Source organism: Astyanax mexicanus, chromosome 15 (genome assembly GCF_023375975.1).
Source record: "Astyanax mexicanus isolate ESR-SI-001 chromosome 15, AstMex3_surface, whole genome shotgun sequence".
Taxonomy (NCBI): domain Eukaryota; kingdom Metazoa; phylum Chordata; class Actinopteri; order Characiformes; family Acestrorhamphidae; genus Astyanax; species Astyanax mexicanus.
The window spans coordinates 42711200-42731761 of NC_064422.1; the positions used below are offsets into that span (position 1 = coordinate 42711200).

Sequence of the window (20562 nt, forward strand, 5' to 3'; positions counted from 1 at the left end):
GCTTTGTGTAGTGGGTCTCTGGGTGTCCCAGTAAGGCATTTCCTGCTGTAGTTACAGAAATAGGAGCTGACATCTGAAAGTGCTGTTTTTACTCGGTGAGAAAATTACAATAAAAACACACTTAATAATAAACACACACCTACTACTGCTAGAGCTCAGCCACTGTGCAGAGCCACTGAACACACACTCCTACACACACACACACACACACACACACACACACACACACAAGAAGAAGTTAAAAAAGTATCAACTTAAGCTTTTTTTACTCTTTGTAAAATCACTGATTTTACACTTTACACTACGTAAAGTGTAAAAGTAAAAGTAATGTAAAATGGGGAAAAAATAAAGCCATTAAGAACACAACTTCACCACGCCCACAGAGTCCTATAGTGCACTACCAAAAGGAAGTGTGGGATTGTAATGCTATTCAGAGGTAAAAAAAAAAAAAAACTTACCTGGAACAGTAAATAATTATACATTTAGAGAGTTGTAGAGGTTCCTAATGGAGTTCTATGATAATCCATCCAATGCAGATCCAATATACTCAACCTTTTACCAAGTGAAATCCTTCAAAATGTGGTCTACATATCTAATATTACTCATTTTAAGATTATTAAAGTGATATGATAAGATTTCATAACTTATTTAGTAACTTCCTTGTCCTTATTTTAATTAATTGACTGGATTTTTTTACTGGATTATAAGGTGCATTAAGCGAAACTAGTAAGAAACAGCGGTGCAACCATATTTCATTCTAACTCTAAACGTGCACGCTAAATCCGATTATACCCGCCTCTGAATGGCGAAAGAGCTGGCGCTTGGCACGGCTAGGTTAGCGGCTAATGCCTATGCTGCTCCAGCAGTGCTAGCTGGGGTTAACAGCAGGCTACAGGCCGATAATAATACTCACCTCTGAGCGGGAAAGAGCTAGCGCTTAGCACGGTTAGGTTAGCAGCTAATGCTAATGCTGCTCCAGCAGTGCTAGCCAGGGTTAACAGCAGGCTACAGGCCTATAATTAATAATACTCACCTCTGAACTGTGAAAGAGCTAGCGCTTAGCACGGTTAGGTTAGCGGCTAATGCTTATTATACTGCTCCAGCCTTAGTGCTGGAGAAACTTCAATAAAAACTCACCCTTATAACTCTGTACTTCAGCAGAGTGGCTTTATCCTGCTCCTTAATACCTGACTGGTAGAATTTATACATAAGCAGCACCAGATTTTTGGGAAAATTAAAGCGTTTTAAGTTAACCTTATAGTGCAAAAAATAAAGTAATTGATTTTCATTACAATCCTACACTTCCTTCTGAAGGCGAGTGTTTTTTGGAGTGTATGTTATCTAATGCTAAAGACACACACACACACACACTGCTGTACCTGTCTGTAGCTCTAAAGGAACCCTGTTAAGTATGTTTTCACAGTGAGCGTATAATGAGGACGTCTAGCTCTATAGAACGAACTGCAGGAGACATGAAAGATGAAATCGAGCGTTTTATCCCAGGCCTCCACTTCCCTTTCCCCCTCATTCCCATTTACTTCCACTCATTCCCATTTACCCCCATCCGTTTCAGGCTCATTCCCAGTCTGAGCAGGAATTCCTCAGCCATTATTCATATAATGAGATGCAATTTTCCTTTTTTAACATAATACCTGTTAATGATGGAGCCATCAGGTGAAAGTGCTGAGGCTGAAGTGTGTGTGTGGGGCGTGTGTGTGTGTGTGGGGGGGGGGTGTGTGTGTGGGGGGGGGGATTATCAGATATTATTATGAGCTGTGAACTTGTGTTACAAATGGATCCACTCTCATTACCAGGTCATTAGGAGGTCATGGTGAACCAGGACTTGAGTAACCTCCAGTAATAAAACATAGCATTAAACCATATTTTTCTGACTATAAGCTGCATCTAAAATCCTTTAATTTTCCCAGAAATCATCAGTGCGCCTTATGTATAAATTCTACCAGTCAGGTATTAAGTAGCAGTTAAGCTGAAGTACAGAGTTATAAGGGTGAGTTTCTCCAGCACTAAGGCTGGGTGCAGCAGCATTAGCATTAGCCGCTAAACACAGCACTAGCTCTTTCACCATTCAGAGGTGAGTATATATGACTGTAGTTTGTGTAGTTTTCATCGTGTTAAAACAACCTATGTAGAATGAACCGCTAGCTGATGGATAGCGCCCTGGGTTACCGGAACACTCAAGGATTCTTAGTCTAGTGCTATCAGGGGCAGCATTTACGTCCCACTAGCACTGTGGTTAGCGGCTAATGCTAATTCTAATGCTGCTGCACCCAGCCTTAGTTCTGGAGAAAGTTAACTAAAAACTCACCCTTATACAAAAGGTTGAAAATTGAAGGCAACACCCCTGTTCCTTACTAGTATCGCTTAAAAAGCACCTTACAATCCGGTGCGCCCTGTGAATGAAAATAGACCACAAAATAGACATTTGTTGATAGTGCACCTTAAAATAATAAAATACATATATAATCCATAAAATACAGCAAATATTAATCTTTAAGTAATACACTGTACAGTATTTGTGAACTCTATATCCAGGAGTTCAGTGTAAAAATACTGAATCTTCTTAAATAAAATGATTTTGGTTCTACCCAGTCTGAACTATTACATTCGATTCCACTTTGATTCGATTCCTCTTAAAACTAAAACTGAAATCTATAGATAGCAGGAACCGTCTCATAGTTATTATGTGTACTGTATATTTATGTGTATTGTGTGTATATAAGTTGTGTGTGTGTGCATTTGTATTGTGTGTGTGTATATGTGTACAGCTCTGAAAAAAAATAATAAAAGAAGAGAGCACTTCAGTTTCTGAATCAGTTTCTCTGATTTTGCTATTTATAGGTTTATGTTTGAGTAAAATGAACATTGTTGTTTTATTCTATAAACTACAGACAACATTTCTCCCAAATTCCAAATAAAAATGTTGTCATTTAGAGCATTAATTTACAGAAAATGAGAAATGTCTGAAATAACTGCAAAGAAAACAAGTTCATATTCATAAAGAAGTTTTAAGAGTTCAGAAATCAATATTTGGTGGAATAATCCTGGTTTTTAATCACAGTTTTTTTTTTTTTTGACGGATTTTGGCATCATGTTCTCCTCCTCCACCAGTCTTACACACTGATTGCTTTTGGATAACTTTATGCTGCTTTACTCCTGGTGCAAAAATTCAAGCAGTTCAGTTTGGTGGTTTGATGGCTGGTGATCATCCATCTTCCTCTTGATTATATTCCAGAGGTTTTCAATTTGGTGAAAATCAAAGAAACTCATCATTTTATGTAGTATGTATAGTGATGTATTGTGTGTATTGAGTGTATTGAGTGTGTTGAGTGTGTGTGAGGAGAGCAGGACGGGCTGATAGAGCTGCACATGCTCCCGGTGTCTCTGAGCTCTCTCAGTACAGATTAAGTGATTCACTGTTGGCCGTCTTTACAATAACAGTCATAAGCGTTTATGTGTCGGAGTGTGCGCATATGGAGCTGATCACCCGGCGACTGCCCGCCGAGGATCGCCTTACTGATGAGTAATTTGGGCCGGCGTGGCCCCTGATTCCACCTGATTTTCCCCTCCGCTCTCCAGCTCCCGCTCTGTTTTCCTCTCCGTCCATCTCCCTGCTGCAGTTTCCAGTTAACCCCAGCGCCTCCCACTGACTGTTTACCAGTTTACCAGTTCATAACCCTCTACTGGGCCTGTCACGATAACTACATTATCGATTTATCGTTCAATAAATGGACATCATTTTATTAATCGTGATATCGTCCATTGTAGGGGTGTGCTATATAGTATCGTGCGTGATAATATCGCCAAAAAAATTTTTATATCGTGAACGATATTATACCCTGAAATATCGTGCCATATCAACCACCCCTAATTATCACTAATTATCATAGTACTACTTTTTTGCCATTTTTAGCAAAAGAATAATTCACACGGTTCTCATTTCCCATTATATATCTACTAGAGACTTAGAGGTTATATCTGCATTTTTTTAATTTTTTTTTTACTTTAATTCTGGATATATGAAGATATTTGGAGTGCATTACTAGTAGCATGACATTCTGGATCATAGACTTCTGTTAGCCACATCATATTGCATGCAATAATAAAATAAAAAAAATAAATAAAATAATCGGCAAAAGTATCGTTATCGTGAAAATACCATGAAATATCGTGATATTATTTTAGAGCCATATCGCCCACCCCTAGTCCATTGTGTTTGCACTTAGAAAATGCACATATATTGTGGCACCAGTGTTGGGAATAATGGCGTTGAAATAAATGCCGTTTCTTTTTTCAGTAACGAGTAATCTAACTAATTACTCTGACTGTAACTATAACGCTGTTACCATTTCCCCATTACACCCTGTTACTGCACGTTACTTTAGCTCAATTACCTTTTTTTTTTTTTAACATCATGCATACAGACAAAGACTCAAGTGTATGTGTGTGTGCGTTGTGTGTGTGAGTCACAAAGGAGCCTAAGCTGTTTTGGTGTGTTTTTTCTCCGTTTTTGTTTTCAGTTCCTCTTTCAGGTCTTATAACACAGTAATTATATCAGACAGACACATGTCCTGATCTCTTTTACTCCAGAAGACATACGGCTGCTCAAAAATATAACCATTTAAAATGTAAAAGGAAGCAGAATTGTTATATTTTCCTGGAACTGATCATGTTTTGCTCAAAATTTTACCAAGCGCCTGTTTTTTTTTTTTTTATTATTTTTGAATGTATAGACATTAAATATATTCACACCTAAGATATCTTTCCAAAAATGGTTAGACTAGAGTGTTTATGAGTTAAAAGCACAAGAATATTGATGATTTATAGTTCATTACATGGATTATTAATTATTACTTTGATAAAATCCATGGAGAAACAGCATCAGATGGAGTTATTTTTCTTGATAATCAATAATCACACCTCTAGGATACATGTAGATACTAAAAATCTGACACTCAGAGCAGCAGTGGCGGACTTAGCAATTTGGGGGCTCAAGGCGAATTTAGCTAGGGGGCCCATCAATAAAAAAAAAGATCAATAAAATACTAAAAATATTTAAAATGAATAAAAAATAATTAATATAAAATAAAAACTCATTTAAAACACAATCAAAGGCTTTCTTATAGTGCACAGAATAATATCAGTTTCAGTTAGTTTCAGTTTCAAATAACTGAAACAGCTCCCCGAAACCTCAATTTATCCTTTATATTTGACAATATTTGATTAACTTTACAGGTCCTCACTCATCTTAATTTATTTTACTAAACTGAGTTTTTATATTATTAAAGCCTCGCGCTGAATTCAGCTCCGCGCTGCGGAAGAGAGAGAGAGAGAGAGAGCGAGCGCAGCGTGGCGCGGTGCGGCACATTTTGCCTGATTTCTCTTGATTAAATATCAATAAATATGTGAATTCAATATCTTTTAATACCATATATTTTAATTCACTTGATAGGACCTTATTTATTTATTTTTTAAATCGCAATGCCACGTGCGCTTTCCTTGTGACTGAGGCTAAACTGTTTGATCCAGCTGTTATGTTATATTATGTTATATCAATACCATTTTAACGTTTTTCGTTTCTATGTTTTGAAATTCGTAAGATTATATTTTTGTCAACATTTTGGGTTTATTTTCGTTTGTTATTTTTCTAATAATAATAGAATTTGCATAATTTAAAGTAAGTCAATAGTTACTTTTACTGGTAACTAGTTACTTTTATAGTGGGGTAACTCCTTTAGTAACTAGTAAATATAACTGATTAGTTTTTCAAAGTAAGGTGCCCAACTCTGGTTGACAATGAGCAAGTTTCCCAACGCACAACAGCAGGCTTATTCTATTTGCTGAATAACATGAAATGTTTAAAATTAATACAGACATGTAGAAAAAAAAACGAAGACAAGCTGTAACCTAGATATAAATAATAATATCCTAATAATAATAGAATAATAATAAATAATATAATAATATGCCAATTAGGCATATTTATAGCAGTAGGGTATTTTAATCCACTCTAATTGAATCTAATTAATTTAAGTTATATACCTGATTTGATCTTTTTCCATACAATCCCTGCTAAAGTTTTAGGTGAAGGAGACCTGAAGAAGGTCACTGGAAGGCGTGGCATCGCGATGGTTACCATCCATCATGTTGGGTCATAAATGACATAGATGATGATATCGTCCATCGGCACAACCCAGCACAATCGGCACTTGGGCAGTGGCGCTTCATGGCTTCGCTCACAACCCACTTGTGCACTTAATTTGACCTTAATTCCATCTTTCACAAGCAGGGCATTTGCGGTTCACCGGCATGGCCACATGGCATGAATGGAATATTCCATTCTAACGCGAAAGAGAGGGGGTGTGGACTGAACTGTATTTCTTTGTAATTTATTGTGTTGTCTTTGTTTCCATTTTAAACATACAATAATCATAATTTATGAACTGTGAATTACTGTCCAAAGGGCCCCATTTACTAGCTGTAGTTCTATGGGAAGTTTGCAGCTAGTCAGGGGGCCCCTACAGTGGGCTGCAGTGGGAGGGGCCCAAGGCAGTTGCCTAGCAATGCCTCTATGCAAAGACCGCCTCTGCAGAGCAGCCTATACCTTTCAGTATTTTGAGGATCAGGACACACAAAGAAAACTATATACTATAAAAATGAAAACTTTTTATTAGTCTAAATAAGTAAAAAATAAGTTTGGTGCAAAATAACTACTTAGTAAAAATGTGCAGGTAAAATAAAAACTATATAAAGTAGTGCGCACACCATACCTAGCTTTAATTTGAGTAAAGCAGGTAGTTTCACACTTTTTCTGTGGACACTTTTGAGTCTTTATTTACTGATATTATTTGGTTTAAAATATCAAAAAATATGTTTGAAGCACTAAAGGTAAATAATATTGGTTGGGGAAGGAGATTTTTCACTTTTTAGGTGTTTTTCTCAATGGGTTTCTTGTAGATTTAGCTTTACCGCACTGGGATGTTATTTTTTATCACTATTTTTAGAAAGAGTAAGCTCCGCCCTTTCTAATCATATATGGATTATGTTGATGTGTGAAGGGATTCCTGAGTAATTAAGCTGAGAACACAAGGTGCACAATTTTGGACGGACTGCGTTCCAATAGTGATATATATTGTATCATATAGTCTACCCCAAGATTCTGCATGTTCTTATCCAGAGCTTATCATATTGTACCTTATCAAACTCATGGATTAAAAAAATAAATAAATAAAAGTAGACCTTCAAACGTTCAAACATCTCCAGATCACCACCGATTATTTTTTTATCAGAAGCAGCAGCTGTAGGAATGTAGCAGAGCGTGAGTGTGTGTAGGGGTGGATGGTGTGTGTGTAGCGGTGGATGGTGTGTGTGTAGGGGTGGATGGTGTGTGTGTAGGGGTGGATGGTGGGTGTAGACGCAGCAGAGATTGGGTTTTTGATGGTTAAATGGTTTGGTTAGTTGGCCTAGCGTAGTGTAGCGTAGCCCCCTCATCAGGGCCTGTGATTGGAGGCCATCCATCATGAGCGAGGCAGGCGGCTGCTCTGGATGATGTCACTCAGGCCGTGGGCGATGTTCTGCAGAGCAGACTGTACAGCGCTGATCCCAAATCAGTGTGTGTATGAGTGTATGAGGTCACATCCTGTCTGTTGCTGTCTATTACTTCCTGTCCGTGCTGTTGTTTAATGGCAACTAAACGTCACATCCAGTCTCTAAATGCCCGTCTGTCTGTCTGTCTGTCTGTCTGTAATATGTTTGTGTAAAGCTACTGAACGCAGTACAGACCTGCTGTGGACGGATTAGAATTTGTTAATTTGCTCTTTGCTAGTTTCTGGCGCTGTCTGTCACTTTCCTACTTTCCTACTTTCTTATAATTTACCTCTCCATACTCCATCCACACATCCCACTTACTACAGGAATAAGAGAGCTATTATTTAGTAAGAGGGTTCTCAACCCCCTTTTTTTGCTGTAATCCTTTTTTATGGTTCGAACTATACAAAAAATATAAACTTTCAAGAGTTCAGAAATCTTGGTGGAATTATTGATGGAATAACCCTGGTTTTTAATCACAGTTTTTTTCATGCATCTTGGCATCATGTTCTCCTCCACCAGTCTTACACACTGCTTTTGGATAACTTTATGCTGCTTTACTCCTGGTGCAAAAATTCATGCAGTTCAGTTTGGTTTGATGGCTTGTGATCATTAATCTTCCTCATATTTTCAATTTCGTAAAAATCAAATAAACTCATATTTTTTAAGTGCTCTCTTATTTTTTTTCCAGAGCTGTATATCTATTAGTGTAATCTAAGGGATTCAAACAGTATAGACACAGCAAATTAAGGTGCTGGTGATTCTTTATCTATTGTAGCTGTAAATTAACTGCAGAGTTTTCAGACCTCAAATAATGCAAAGAAAACAAGTTCATATTCATGAAGTTTTAAGAGTTCAGAAATCAATATTTGGTGGAATAACCCTGGTTTCTAATCACAGTTTTTTCATGCATCTTGGCATCATGTTCTCCTCCACCAGTCTTACACACTGCTTTTGGATAACTTTATGCTGCTTTACTCCTGGTGCAAAAATTCAAGCAGTTCAGTTTGGTGGTTTGATGGTTTGTGATCATCCATCGTCCTCTTGATTATATTCCAGAGGTTTTCAATTTGGTAAAATCAAAGAAACTCATCATTTTTAAGTGATCTTTCATTTTTGCAGCACTGTCCTGGAGTAGTCATAAGGATTATGTTTGTAAATTTCTACGGAAGTTGAGATAATATGGTGCAAATAATAGGATTTTAATGCTGATAAAATACTGCATGTTTTGGATCCAAAACAAAAGTGTTATATGAAGAATATATATATATATATATATATTTTACCTTCAAACAGGCGATTATAGAGTAGGTTGATAAGGTTGAACAGGTTCTAGAATTGCTTAATTCCATAGTCAGTTATGCTGCTTAAATAAGGGTGTAAATTGATGGATAGATCAATAGATGAAGAGTTGAGTGGAATGAGAGTGAATGAGTCTGGCATTAGGTTTACCTGGCAGTAAACCTAAAAAAGACAAATATTTTAGTATTTCAAAAAAGATCCAGATATCAGGGGCAATAGCACACATTTAAATTAGGTACAAATAATATTGAATATTCAAAAAACTACAATTATTTAGGTATTACAATCAGTTCATCTGGAAACTTTACATTGGCAGTGAATGAACTGAAAGGAAAAGCACGCAGAGCTTTCTACGCCATAAAACAACAAATTCCTGTAGAAATTCCAATTAGAATTTGGTTAAAAATATTTGAGTTTGTAATTCAACCTATTGCCCTTTATGGCAGTGAAGTGTGGGGTCCGCTTACAAACCAAGAATTTAGTAAATGGGACAAACATCCAATTGAGACCCTGCATGCAGAATTCTGTAAAATTATTCTGAAGGTTCACAGAAACACCCCAAACAACGCATGCAGGGCAGAATTAGGCCAATTTCCACTGATTTTAAAAATACAAAAAAGGGCAATCAAATTCTGGACACATTTACAACACAGCGACCCCCACTCTTACCATTATAAATCTCTGCAGTACCAAGAGTTGAGCAAAGACACCAGTCCCCTCACTCAGCTGGTCCTGAAGCACAGTTCTACACTCACACACATTAACACACTTACACACACAGCTCTAACACACACTAACACCCCACACACTCAGGACCAGACACCAATCAGATTCAACCAAATTACAAAACAACTCCAAACAAACTACATCAGCTATTGGGAAACTCAAACTAAATCTCAGAGTAAACTACAGTGTTATTCGGCCCTAAACCGTCAGTACAGAGCAGCGGAATACCTGAGCACCCTGACTGACCCCAAACTGAGGTCCACCCTGACCAGGTACAGACTCAGTGCCCACAGCCTGGCCATAGAGACGGGCAGGCACAAGAAATCCTGGCTGCCCACTGAACAGACCAGAGACAGAGCTGCACTTCCTTACAGAATGTCCCAAATATTCCCAGATTAGAACCCAATTCTACACCAAATTCACCCACAAATTACCTGCATTTAAAAACATCCCCGATCCAGAAAAACTCCCCTACCTGCTGGGGGAACACAGTGAGTGCTGCACTCTGGCAGCGCAGTACGTCCAGGCCTGCCACAGCCTGAGGGACAGTGAGTGACCACAGATACACTGCTGTACAGAACTACAAGCTCTATTACTCTTTATTATAAATCATATGTGTTTTTTTTTCTTTTAATAATTAATTTAATTGTTTACTTAAACTTGTGTTCAAATTTACCTGTACAGTTATCTTATGTTAAATTTTGTCAGGAATATATATATATATATATTTGTTAATCACAGCTTTGGCAATACAAATGTGAAAATTTGTCATGCTAATAAAGCAACTTTGAATTTGAATTTGAATTTGAGTCTGTCTGATTCAGGGATTCCAGGACAACGGCAGGTTTAAGTTCATTTTTCTCTTTAATCACTTCCTCTTTTATTTAAAACAACCCCAAATGAATGTAAAGTATTTCATGTTAAATGTGAACGAGAACAACACTGATCGCACCCAAACTCATAAATACTGTAAATAAATAACAAAATAAATCTCCCAACCTTAACTGAAGATCAACAATATTAATCATGTTGCAATGTTTTTTATTCTTGACACAAGAAGAAGTAGATACACAGTGCTGTCTCTGTGTCTGTGTGAGTGACAGGCTGCTGCTGCCTGAGAAGCGTGAGGGGGAGGGGCAGGAGGAGTAAACAGGAGGTAACCGCACACATGGCCTCCATCCACATGTTTGGGCACGTGCTTGTAAACGTGAGCACGTGTTGAAAGCTGTGCACTTCAGTCCAGCACAGTTTTGCAGTGCAGATATTTCCAGTTACAGCTGAATTCACGCTTTTAATCCAATAAAAACAAACACTCTTATTTACCTTTTAAAAAGCCATTTAAATGTCTGATTAAAGGGCTGATTACTGTTGTTTTGCTGTTTTCCTCGGGCTTTAAGTTGAGCTCGGCGCTGACCTGACTCAGCTCTTGATTGGTCCGAATGTGAGACAGCGCAGAGGTGGGGGCGGGGCTGGTGATGTCACGGGCCCTGCATTGTTTTATATTGCAATATACATATATCATTGTATAAAGAACATTTGCAATGTAAAAGTTTTACAATATTGTGCAGCCCTAGTTATAACCGTCCTGTGAAAGAATGCAGTGGTTTAAAATGGTTTATTTTAATTCTCACGGTTTCCACTCTTGTCCAGCTTGCAAACTTTCCCTCCTCTGTCTAAAAATCTTTAAACATGGCCTCCTCTCGCTCTCATTCATCAGCCGAAGCGGGGATGGTGGCGGTGGCGGTGTTTGATGGATGCCGATCTCGGGAACACTAATGACGTTAGCAGGTGTCGGGCTGGTGTTTGAGAGACGGCGGTATTGAGGATTATTTGTGCTGCTCTCTCAGCGTGTCTGATGACTCTGATGGGTTTATTTGAGTTTGTTTGAGTTTGATTTAAGTAGAGAGGTGGAGTTTAGCGCTGTGTGTATTTGACTCTTCGCTCTGCTGTTTGTATGTTAGTGTAGGGGAGGGATTGGAGGTCATTATGGGCTTTGGTTCAGTGGAGCTGGAAGGAAGTGCTCACTGGAATCCACCCTCCCCTGAGTTTTAAGGTTAATTTATTCTGCATACGTGTAAAAAAAAAAAAATTTTTTCCAAATCTAGACAGATTTCTTTCCTGAAAACATCTCTTTATTTGGTTAAATAAAGCGCTTCAGTTTATTTACAGTAAGCTTAGATTTCCAGTATTTTGTCTAAGGGTGAGTTTTCAGTGAAGTTTCTCCAGCACTAAGGCTGGGTGCAGCAGCATTAGCATTAGTTGCTAGCCACAGCGCTAGCGGGACATAAATGACATCTAATAGTGCTAGACTGAGGAACCCTGAGTGTTCCAGTATCTATCTATCTATCTATCTATCTATCTGTCTGTCTGTCTGTCTGTCTGTCTGTCTGTCTGTCTATCTATCTGTCTGTCTGTCTGTCTGTCTCACACTATTTTTCTCTATCAATTTTCATTTTTTTTATTGCCATGAATTGCAATTACCAACTTTTTCCCCCCAAAAATTAAACAAGTAGTTAATATACAAAAGGTAAAAAATAAAAATAAATATAAAACATATATACATGAACATACCTGACATATAAAAGTAAATCATATAGATAAAAACAGATGAATGAATGATATCAATAACAGTGTTAGTAGTTGTAATTATTTAAGAAAAGTTGTAATTATTAGATTTATTTAGCTGATTTGATATATATGATATATTTACATAAATATATTTCTCTCTCTCTCTCTTTCTCTCTCTGTTCTCTCTGTTCTCTCTCTCTCTCTCTCTCTCTGTTCTCTCTCTCTCTCTCTCTGTTTTCTCTCTCTCTCTCTCTCTCTCTCTCTCTCTCTCTCTCTCTCTCTCTCTCTCTCTCTCTCTCTCTCTCTCTCTCTGTGTTGTCAGTAGGGCTGTTTTAGCTCATGCTCTCAGTAATCATGACCTCACTGACGCTGGCTGACAGTCCGTCACCTCCTGAGGCTACCGGCCAATCATCTGCCTCCCGGCTCTGCCCTCGGGTCTCCTAATTGGTCCATTTATTTGATTAGGGGGGAAATATTCAAAGCCCTCAGACGTGCGGAGCGTCAGACGGCTGCACTTCCCATCAGAGCGGCAGCGTTTATCTCCTCACTGAGAGACCTTGAGGAAGTGCACTTATCCTCACAGCAGTGACATTACACAACATCACTAAATCATTACTAAATCATTATTATTAAATCATTACAGGTTAGCAGTTCACCAGAACACTGACGTAAAGCGGCTAACGGCTGTAGAAGAAGAGCAGAGCGCTGAGTGTCTGTCTTCACACGTCGCTCAGAGCTCCAGATGAGGGGCTTAAAGGAGAAGTCTGGTGTGAAATGGACTTTTGTTGTAGTAAATCATGATAAAAGTTCTTATCTTTGATGAATAGCACACCTCCGTTCTCCCACAGCGTTCAGAGATCCAGAAATTTGAACAGTTTGGGTGATACGGGGCATAATTTACCCTGATAAATCACTTTTCCACCGTTATCCAGCTCAAAGTAGCTCCACACCTCCTTGCTAAAATCTGGAGAGCCCTGATATTTAAACCGAGTCATTAATCACTTAAAAAGTGCACAAGAAGCTTATTAAAAACCATTGTTTACATCCTATAACACTCAAGAGTCTATGTATATATATGTCTATGTCATTATCAGTACAGTGATGGTGGCGCTCAGAGCTGAAGCATTGTAAAGAAATATATTCACACCTAAGATATATTTTCAAAAATGGTTAGACTAGAGTGTATATAAGTTAAAAGCATAAGAATATAGATGATTTGAGTTCATTACATGGATTATTAATTATTACTTTGATAAAATACATGGAGAAACAGCATCAGGTGGAGTTATTTTATTTTTCTTGATAATCAATAATCACACCTCTAGGATACATGTAGATACTAAAAACCTGACACTCAGAGCAGCCTATGCCTTTCAGTATTTTAATCAGGAAACACAAAGAAAACATATACTATAAAAATGTGAACTTTTTAGTCTAAATAAATAAAAATGATTAGCACAAAATAACTACTTAGTAAAAATGTAAAAAAATGCAAGTAAAATAAAAACTATATAAAGTAGTGCGCACACCATACCTAGCTTTAATTTGAGTAAAGCAGGTAGTTTCACACTGTTTTTTCTGTGGACACTTTTGAGTCTTTATTTACTGATATTATTTGGTTTGAAACATCATATAAATATGTTTGAAGCACTAAAGGTAAATAATATTGTTTGGGGAAGGAGATTTTTCACTTTTTTAGGTGTTTTTTCTCAATGGGTTTCTTGTAGATTTAGCTTTACCGCACTGGGATGTTATTTTTCATCACTATTTTTAGAAAGAGTAAGCTCCGCCCTTTTTTAACCATATATGGATTATGTTTATGTGTGAAGGTATGCCTTAGTAATTAAGCTGAGAACACAAGATGTGATTTTGGATGGAAATACACCTGTAGGGATCTAAGGGTTTAAAAAGCCACTTTTTCATTCCTCCATCCAACCATTTTTTTACGTTGAATGGTGATGAAATGTAAAATGTGATTATGTTGAGTCAATGTTAAAATTTCAACGTTTGCACAAAAATTTAACATTAAAAGTTGTGTCTATGTTGTTTTTATATTAAAACAACCACACACAACATTTCATTGTTGAAGGTCAGTTGTGTGCCAGCTGGTAAAATGAGCTGGAAGTCTGAGGTTGTGGTTGAGTGATGATGCAGTAATGGTGTTTTGTTGGCATGTTGTGGGCATATGGTGGGCATATGGTTGGCGAACACTTTACCGTACCTCTGTGCTTGACTGGTGTGTTGTTAATCATACTGTCAAATCATTTAATTCATTTACCGGGCTGAGATACCCACACAAACACACACACTCAGCCTTTACATCTGCTGTTTAATATTTAACGCCTTACTGAGGTGTGTGTGTGTGTTTTAACAGGGGGCCACCATCAAAAGGGATGAGCGTACGGGTGCCATCTTCATCGCCCGCATCATGAGAGGAGGAGCAGCCGACAGAAGTGGTGAGTGAAGAGGCTTTCAGTTAACAGCTGTGCTGAACTCATCAAGAGTTAATTACTTGAATTTCTTGTCTCTTAATAAAGTGTTTGAGAGCATCAGTTAAAGTAAAGTAGTGAAGAGGTAGAGTTACAGGTATACAGTGAATAGTGAATATTTGAGTAATGTTCTAATACAGGTTATGAGAAGCAAGAACGTCTTTACTCAACTAAGTAAAGAAAAGTAAAAAAAAAAGGCTAAGAAAAAATGTCAGTCAATTCGAAAAGAAGAATTTCAAGGACTTTCATCGGTACCACTTTAAAATTAGACTACTATTATAAAGGGTTTATAAATGGTTTACAATTAGTTTATTAATGGTTAATAATTAGGTTGTAAATGCCTTAAAAATCATGAATAATCAGTTATAACACATACGTAGAAAGGGCGACAATACAGATGGCTGTGGGTCATTGTTGCCCTTTCTACGTCTGTGTTATAACTGTTTATTAATGAATTTTAATTATTAGTAACCATTAATAAACTAATTGTAAACCATTCATAAACCATTTATAAAGGTAGCCTTATTTTAAAGTTGTACCCTTTCATCAAGTATCATCAAGCGCAGTCGCAAAACAGACCATCAAAATTGTTATGGGGATGAAACTGGCACCCATCAGGATGGGCCCAGGAAAGGATAAGCAAGAGATTCCACTATTGTACAGGATAAGTTCATCAGAGTTACCAGCCTCAGAAACCACAAGTTAACATACAGCTCCCCAGATAAGTCTACTCTGCTGAAAAGCATTGGACGCGACCAGGTAGCTGCGCCATTAATATAGCAATCCTCCAAAGTCAGAGCGCAGCTGACTTGTCTATAGCTCACTAGAATAGAGCTTTAAAGGTTAAAGCTATCTAGACTAAACATACAGAAGCTCTGGGTTCAGGTGGACGGCAACTGTGGCTTATATGTTCGAAAAGAAAGATACATAACCTACATTTTGGCTTATAGAGTGTGCTTTTCCTGTCGTTATGATAGCAAAAGCACACTGACACTTACTTTGGATAGGTTTCAGAACTCCTGTCTCCTGCTTGGATTCAAATAACTTATGAAACTTGGGAGATTAATTAAAAAAGTGTCTTAAGGCCCAAGTTAAAGGAGAACTCTGGTGTAAAATGGACTTTTGTTGTAGTAAAACATGATAAAAAGTTCTTATCTTTGATGAATAGCTCACCTCCGCTCTCCCACAGCGTTCCGAGATGCAGAAATTTGAACATTTCGTCCAAAACACCCTTCAGACTGGGTGACACGGGGCATAATTTGTCCTGATAAATCACTTTTTTTCACCGCTATCCAGCTCAAAGTAGCTCCACACCTCCTTACAAGAATCTGGAGAGCCCTGACATTTAAAACGAGACATTAATAACTTAAAAAGTGCACAAGAGCTTATTAAAAAACACTGTTTACATCCTATAATGTTAGCTTTCAGCTCCAAGTGCTGCCATCACTGTACCAAACATTCACACAAAGCAATCCAGACTGTTCTCATACAGAGTTCCCCAATGGTGGAACAGACTACCTTCCACTACCAGATCAGGAGAATCTCTCACTATCTTTAATGAACTCCTAAAGACAGAGCTCTTCAAAGAGCTCTTACTCTCCTAACACCTCTAACTAACTACCTTCTACTACCAGATCAGGAGAATCTCTCAATAAACTCCTAAAGACAGAGCTCTTCAAAGAGCACTTACTCTCCTAACACCTCTAACTAACTACCTTCTACTACCAGATCAGGAGAATCTCTCACTATCTTTAATAAACTCCTGAAGACAGAGCTCTTCAAAGAGCACTTACTCTCCTAACACCTCTAACACACTAACTACTTCTAACCTCATTTCCTTCTTCCTCTCCTTCACTCCTCTATCCTATTATTCCCTTCGACCTCCTTTATGCCCTGTCTAAAGATGTTTTGCCTTTAACTTCTATTACTTTTTACTTGACTATTGTAAGTCACTTTGGACAAAAGCATCTGCCAAATGTCATGTAATGTAATGTACTGATAATGACATAGACATGTATATACATAGAGTCCGCATAGTTTAGCAGCTGGCGCCAGGAGGTAGGCTATGTATATATGTCTATTATCAAAGGTAAGTACTTTTTATCATGTTTTACTACACCTAAAGTAAGTTTGTCATGTAACAGAAGTCATTATTCAGTGTGTAAAAGCGTAAAAAAGCCTAAATAAGCGCAGAAATTGTAATTAAGCTGCTTTAAACGCAAAAGTCAGTCTTTAATTAATAAAGACAAATCACTGTGGCTGTGGAAATGAAGTGTCTGCAGTGTCGGACTCTGCAGCAGAGTTGTGGCTCTCGGGAGGACCGAATGAGATCAGGCGAGCCAGAGGTGATCTCAGAACTGAAGGTTGAGTTATGTAGAGTCTGTGGAACCGGCAGCTAAATTGCCCTTGAAGTACAAGCACGAGCTGAATGTTTCTAAAAGTGCAGATGTTTCAGAGTAAACTCTTCACAACAGCCTGTGTGAATGACGCCATTGTTAGAACTGGAGAATATGTTACAAAAAAAATATGAAGCGTTTGATTCCAAAACGCGATAAACGCCGTTTTTAAAAAAAAAAAGAGTTAGAGCCAGAATCAGAATGTTATGTTACCCCTCTTGAAAAGCCAATATTTAATTTTCATCAAAACGCCACACCCGCCGTGTAATACTGCCCTGCTTTCTCTCTTTCTTTCCAAAACGCGACAAACGCCAGTCTTGATTTCCCGCAGAACGCCACATCTCCCCTCATCCAATCACAGGGCAGCATTCCGTGAGCTATAGAATGTAAACATCATAGCCCGCGCCCTGTTGAGCCGGCCGGCATTTCGTGTAGCCTACTTTCACTTTCGTTTTTCACTCTCAAAGTCCGCGAAAATGAGCGGTTTTGATGGTATAGAGGAGCCTGTTCGTGAAGCAGTTATTGAAAAAAAAGAGAAAGCCATCAAAAGAGTCTCAGGTACGAGAAAAGGTAAAGAAAATGAGGCATTCAGGAGGGGGGAAATGCCGGCTGTCATCTGCAGTTCACACACACACACACACACACTATACACACTATACTACACCACACTACACTATACTACACCACACTACACTACAGCACATGAATGTAACGTGATTTGGGGGGTTTTATAGTCTTAATGTCTTGTTCGTTAATGAAATTTTGCACTTTTTCGAAAAGAAATGTTTTGAAATTTGTGTTTTTAGGCCCAATGGTCAAACTATTATATTCAGATGTACAATTTATTGTTATTTATTATTGTATTTTGCAAATTTTCAGTAAAAAAACAATTCTATTGATGCCAAAGGATATATAAGACATTTTGAAAAAAAAAAAAAACTTGGCATGGATTTATTGCGTTTTGCGAAAAAACGAATTATTTTTAAAAATAATCTTTAAATATTAAAATCTTGATTAGATTTTTTTGTGTTATTGTAACCTTAGTGTGGTATTTGATAGTTTGAAACAGAAAACGGTGGTTTTCAGCCTACCACTTTCTTGCTAAAGAAAACCCTTTTTTACTGAAATTGATAAAAATGGATTTATAGCGTTTTGAAACCAAAATCTTCATATATTGGGCCTTAAAACCATGCAGAAGTTGCAGAAGTAATTTTTTTTTCTTTTAAAATTGGGTTCACGTCAATAAAAAAAACCAAAAACTTTACACTGTTAAGCTTGGGGCAGGTTGTGTCAATTTTTTTCTTTTACAACTTTAAACAGTTCCCAAATACAGTACCAAGAGTACAGTCAAGAGGTCTTAAGGACTTAAACAAACCAAAATTCTCTTTTTGGAAGCATTTAATGTTTAGCTTTTATCTGGGGTTAAACTCTTGCTCTTCCTTTCCTGCGGTGGTTCTGATGAGGGCCAATTTCATCATCATAACGTTATTATTGGCCTTTTTTGTGTGACTGTGCTTTTGAGGGTGCTTTCTAAGTTCTTGAAATTCTTCTTTTCTGACTAACTAATCTTCATTTTTTAAAGTCATTTATTTTTTTCTTTATTTAGTTGAGTAGTTGTTGCTTCTCATAATCTGGATTAGAACATTACTCAAATATTCACTATTCACTGTATACCTGTAACTCTACCTCTTCACTACTTTACTTTAACTGATGCTCTCAAACACTTTATTAAGAGGCAAGAAATTCAAGTAATTAACTCTTGATGAGTTCAGCACAGCTGTTACCTGAAAGCCATCTCTAAAATTCCAAATTGTGTAAAGCTGACATCTAAGAAAGAGGTGCTAATTGGAAAAATCTTCATAAAGTTTTAAGAGTATTTGGTGGAATAACCCTGGCTTTTAATCACAGTTTTTTTCATGCATCTTGGCCTCATGTTCTCCTCCACCAGTCTTACACACTGCTTTTGGATAACTTTATGCTGCTTTACTCCTGGTGCATAAATTCAAGCAGTTCAGTTTGGTGGTTTGATGGTTTGTGATCATCCATCTTCCTCTTGATTATATTCCAGAGCTTTTCAATTTGGTCAAATTAAAGAAACATATTTTTTTCCAGAGCTTTAACTTATTGTTGCCCTGTGTCTCCTCTCTTTCAGGTCTGATCCATGTAGGAGATGAGCTGAAAGAGGTCAATGGCATCCCTGTGGACGACAAGAGACCTGAAGACATAATTCGCATTCTGGTTAGTGTGTGTGTGTGTGTGTGTGTGTGTGTTATTTCACTAGTTTGGATGGTAGTATAATGAATAATATTGGTATTGTTTGTGTGCAGGCTCAGTCTCAGGGTGCAATCACATTTAAAGTGGTGCCAGGAATACTGGATGAAGGCCCAGCCAAAGAACCCAAGGTACACACCAGTCTATTTACTGTATCACAATTCTATTTATATATACGTATATACGATCGAAAATCTAGATTTTAAGTCCCATCTCTATATTTCATTACATATAATAAAATTTTAGCTCTCTAAACCATCACTGATTGGTGGAAACTTCACACTAGACCTCGAGCAGTTTGGACTGTGTGTCTCTCCACTCTTCCTCCAGACTCTGGTTCTTTGATTTACAAATGAAATGTAAAATTTACTGATGATCAGTGATGGTTTGGAGAGACATGTCTGTCATCTGCTGGTGTTGATCCACTGTGTTTTATTATCAAGTCTAAAGTCAGTGCAGTTTTGTTTTCCCACAAAATCTTACAGCACTTCATATCTTACAGCTTCCCTCTGCTACTGACAACTTTTATAGAGATGCAGATTTCATTTTCCAGCAGGACTTGGCACACTGCCCACAGTACTGCCAAAATTACCAATTGGTATTATATAATATAAAGAAATAAACACTTAAAATAGATAAATCTGTGTTTAATTCATCTATATAATATATGAGTTTCACATTTTGTACTGAATTACTGAAATAAAGTAAGTTTAAAGTTAATTTTAGGTTTAACCTAATTGCTGAGGTTTTAGGGTTGATTCAGAGTTTGGATTAAGGTTAGTCTTATAAGTTTAGCTGTGGGATTAGATTCCACTGATACTCATATACATTTAGACCATACAAGTAAAGTGGAACCGGACATATCTTTTATATTTTTTTTCAGTCAGCTTTATGAGGTAGAGTCACCTGGAATTCAGGCTTTCAGTTAACAGCTGTGCTGAACTCATCAAGAGTTAATTACTTGAATTACTTGTCTCTTAAAGTAGTGAAGAGGTAGAGTTACAGGTATACAGTTCTAATGCAGATTATGGCACGAAATACTCAACTAAGTAAAGCAAAAATGAAAAATGACTAGGAAGAAATGAATTAATGATAATGATGAAACTGGCACTCATCAGGACCACCTCAGATAAGTTCATCATCAGAGTTACCAGCCTCAGAAACAGTTTTTTTTTTTTAGTATTTTGGTTTGTTTAATACTTTTA

At 37.4% G+C, this 20562-nt stretch overlaps 1 protein-coding gene across 3 annotated transcripts in view; it reads left to right on the top strand.

Annotated features, from left to right (window-relative positions):
- The window catches only part of mpp7a (MAGUK p55 scaffold protein 7a), a 272588-nt gene that overhangs the window by 150447 nt on the left and 101579 nt on the right, over positions 1-20562 (top strand). For all 3 annotated transcript variants that reach the window (XM_049464563.1, XM_022670298.2, XM_022670297.2), the window contains exons 7-9: positions 14576-14657; positions 19239-19324; positions 19414-19488. In XM_049464563.1, coding sequence (XP_049320520.1) covers positions 14576-14657; positions 19239-19324; positions 19414-19488 — 243 coding nt within the window. The remainder of the gene's footprint in view (positions 1-14575; positions 14658-19238; positions 19325-19413; positions 19489-20562) is intronic.